General features: G+C 58.8%; 1 protein-coding gene across 1 annotated transcript in view; it reads right to left on the bottom strand.

The window, feature by feature from the left end:
* Positions 1-360, bottom strand: part of AMN (amnion associated transmembrane protein) — a 22,810-nt gene extending 22,450 nt beyond the window's left edge. The window contains exon 1 of the mRNA XM_009891056.1: positions 318-360. Within this exon, the coding sequence (XP_009889358.1) occupies positions 318-360 (43 nt within the window). The remainder of the gene's footprint in view (positions 1-317) is intronic.
* Between the last annotated feature and the right edge of the window lie 505 nt (positions 361-865).

The raw sequence follows: 865 nt of genomic DNA, 5'->3' as shown, positions 1-865 counted from the left end.
AAAGCTGTGTCTCCAGGGAACCTCGGTCCTTCAACATCAAAGCAACATGCATATTCAACAGAGCGTGTCCTGCAGTGCAGAGCTGCTGGTTTCCAATAAGAGCCGGAAAACCCGAGCTACGGAGGTGCAGCGGGCATGGTACACTAATCCCAGCCTCATTCCCCTGCCTTCCCTCTGTCCGGTTGGAATGCCCTTTACCTTACAGGTACACCTGAAGTGACAGAACCTGCAGCAGGATCGCCAAAAGCGCACCCGAAATGGGGAAGTCGTCCCGCTGACCCTGCTCGCCGTGGAGGTCAGGCCCCCGGTGTACTCACCAAGGAGCTGCAGGACACCGAGGAGGAAGAACAGGCGCTTCATTCTGCTGCAGGCTGCCAGCCCTCGCCTCCACTGCCCCTGCCCGGCCGGACCTTGGACCCTCCTCAGGGGCACGTGATGGGCTCAGCCCGGAGGAGGCTGTAGGCAGAAGGGAGTAAACCAGTATGGGAGGCAGGTTTCCCCCAGCATGAACCAGACCCTTGCTCAGTCCCAGAAGCTGCTTCACTCTCAGCTCCTTTCCCAAGCTCCCCGCTTGCCTGATGTCCTCAGGGAGCCTGGGAGAGCCGCTGGGGCGGGAGGTGGGGAGGTGAGAGCAGTGGTCCTCCCAGCCCGGCTCACTAGACCTCACCATCCATTCCCCCTCCACCCACCCAGGTCCCGCTAAAGGGTGGCGAGCGTGAACACACTGCGTGCCCATCCCACACCGCTCTGCCCTGCAGAACACCCTGCTACCTTGTAATTACTAATAATGGTCTCAATGTATTTTCAATTAGCTCACTTGGAAGAGAGCAGCTCCCAGCGACAACTTGTAATTGTACTTTGGCCA

Source organism: Charadrius vociferus, unplaced genomic scaffold (genome assembly GCF_000708025.1).
Source record: "Charadrius vociferus isolate BGI_N301 unplaced genomic scaffold, ASM70802v2 scaffold228, whole genome shotgun sequence".
In the NCBI taxonomy this organism is placed as follows: Eukaryota; Metazoa; Chordata; class Aves; order Charadriiformes; family Charadriidae; genus Charadrius; species Charadrius vociferus.
The sequence above is the reverse complement of the archived record's forward strand: the minus strand, read 5'-3'. Positions and strand labels throughout refer to the sequence as shown.